This window comes from Monoraphidium neglectum (genome assembly GCF_000611645.1).
Source record: "Monoraphidium neglectum strain SAG 48.87 unplaced genomic scaffold scaffold06299, whole genome shotgun sequence".
Classification (NCBI taxonomy): domain Eukaryota; kingdom Viridiplantae; phylum Chlorophyta; class Chlorophyceae; order Sphaeropleales; family Selenastraceae; genus Monoraphidium; species Monoraphidium neglectum.
Window position 1 is genome coordinate 1 of NW_014007339.1, and position 2,348 is coordinate 2,348.

Consider the following 2,348-nt stretch of genomic DNA (forward strand, 5'->3'; position numbering starts at 1 on the left):
CGCACGCACACACTCACACACACACACACATCCCAGGGTGAGCCCCAGTACCGTTACTACATGTTCACCCACATCAGCTTCGACATCAAGTACAACGGCGACAGGTGAGCACAGCGCAGCTCGACGACGCCCTCGGCGACGCATGCGCACTGATGGCAACGTCCAAATCCCGTCCACGCCCTTCGCGTGCCCGCTGTTGTCCTCATCTCTGCAACTCACGCGCACACATACATACACACTCCCGCACACCTTTCCCCCCTCTACCTCTCCCGCACACCGACTCGCCTCTCCCCCCCTTGGACTGGGGCCTCCCAGGGTGATTGAGGTGAACGTGCTGACGGACCCGGCGCGCGTCGTCGACATAAGCGAGGGCGTGGACCTCCCCACAGCAGAGTTCACCTACAGCGTGAAGTGGGTGCCCACCACAATACCCTACGAGGAAAGGCTGCAGCGCTACGAGCGGTTCCCCCTCAACCCCGTGCACCTGGAGGTGGGTGGGAGGCACCGGAAGACGGACGGACGCGGGGTTGACTCGTGAGGGTGCGTCGACTGGGCGCGGCCAGTGGGGAAATTCCGCGTGGCCGGATCCTTGACTGCAAAAGCAGCTGCGGCGCAGCGCAGCGCCCCAGCACGCCCCTGGCCCGGCCTGTCACGCCATGAGTCCGGCCCGTCAAGCCAGTGCTGCTTTCAGTCCCTTGATCCTGCCCGATGTCCGCATTGTCGTGCACAAAGTCGCAATACCATCACCCACTGCCGCGCATGGCCCTGCACCGCGCCAGATCCACTGGTTCAGCATCATCAACAGCTGCGTCACGGTGCTGCTGCTCACGGGCTTCCTGGCCACCATCCTGCTGAGGGTGCTCAAGGCTGACTTTGTCAAATTCAGCCGCGGGGAGGACGGCGGTGAGGGGGGGACAGCAGGCGGCTGGGCGGCACACTTGATGGCACATCGCAACGGCCCCTGTTACTTCATGTTACTCAAGCGAGCGGTTGTAATTGCCTGCCTCCACCACATGGTCGAGGCACGCACTCCTGCCAACCACCCTGCTCCTGCCTGAGATGTGTCGCGCTCGGCTGGCCATAGTGCCTTCCAGTTCCCGACTGGCCGTCAAGCGCCGTCCTACCGTACGCTCAGGGCCCACATGCACACACGCACACACACACACACACACACACACACACACACACACACATCAAAACACAAACAACGCACAGAAAACACACACACACACACACAAAACAAACGTCGCATCAAACGACCCGCAGGCGCCCTGGAGGAGGAGGAGGCCGGCTGGAAGTACGTCCACGCGGACGTCTTCAGGTTCCCCCCCGCCAAGACGCTCTTCTGCGCCTTCGTCGGCACCGGCACCCAGGTCTTCGCGCTCTCGTTCTTCATCTTCGGGCTGTCCCTCGTCGGCGTGTTCTACCCCTACAACCGCGGCGCGCTGTTCACGGCCATGATAGTGCTGTACGCGCTGACGGCCTGCGTCGCGGGCTACGTGGCGACGAGCTACTACCGCCAGTTTGAGGGGACGCGGTACGCGCACTCGATACTGCTGACCGTGTGCGTGTACTGCGGCCCGTTCTTCCTCACATTCTGCTTCCTCAACACCGTGGCCATCGTGTACCGGGTGAGTGAGCGAGCAGGCGCTGAGGCGCCCAAGGTCTGGGGTTCCCGGCGCCGTTATCTGCGGCCTCTTTGCACGACGCCTCTGCAAAACGGGCCGCCTGACGCCGTGCTTGTTCCCACTTTCCTGCCACGCCCTGGCGGATGCCTTGTTGCCGAGGGGCGCTTTCCTTGCGGGGTGAGGCGATCGCGGCACGTCTTTGGCACCCTCCGCTGCCCCCATCCCCCTCCAACCACACCCCCGCCCCCTCGCCTTCCAGTCCACTGCGGCGCTGCCGTTTGGCACCATCTTGATCATCCTCTTCATCTGGGGGCTGGTCACCATACCCCTGACCGTCGCGGGCGGCATCGCCGGCAAAAACAGCAAGGCGGACTTTGACGCTCCGTGCAGGTTTGCTTAGCCCTGGCAAAGGGGGAGAGGTTTGATCAGGTTGTATTAGCCTGCGCGCGCACGGTCGCCGCACAGGAACCATCATGGTGGCCTGGCCTGGCTGCCCAGTAAGGGTGCTCCCTGGAGCCGAGGCTCCTTGCCCATAATCATCGCCCTCCTCGGCCCCTTCGGTCGCAGAGCCCCCACTACTGTCCTTCTCCAGCTATGCGCGAACTCACCAACCCGCCATGCACCCCCACAGCTTGATGAGATCTGCTGCTGATGGGTCACCCCCTCTATGCACATGAGATCCCGCCCCTCGCCCTACCATCCCTCCCCCTACCATCCCTC

At 63.3% G+C, this 2,348-nt stretch overlaps 1 protein-coding gene across 1 annotated transcript; it reads left to right on the top strand.

The window, feature by feature from the left end:
• Nucleotides 1-60: 60 nt before the first annotated feature.
• MNEG_16374 (Putative phagocytic receptor 1b) lies at nt 61-2,028 on the top strand (the record flags this gene model as incomplete). The annotated part of the gene is made up of 5 exons (XM_014035156.1): nt 61-104; nt 316-490; nt 780-903; nt 1,267-1,631; nt 1,888-2,028. 5 exons carry the CDS (start codon nt 61-63, stop codon nt 2,026-2,028), a joined length of 849 nt encoding a protein of 282 aa, XP_013890610.1.
• Between the last annotated feature and the right edge of the window lie 320 nt (nt 2,029-2,348).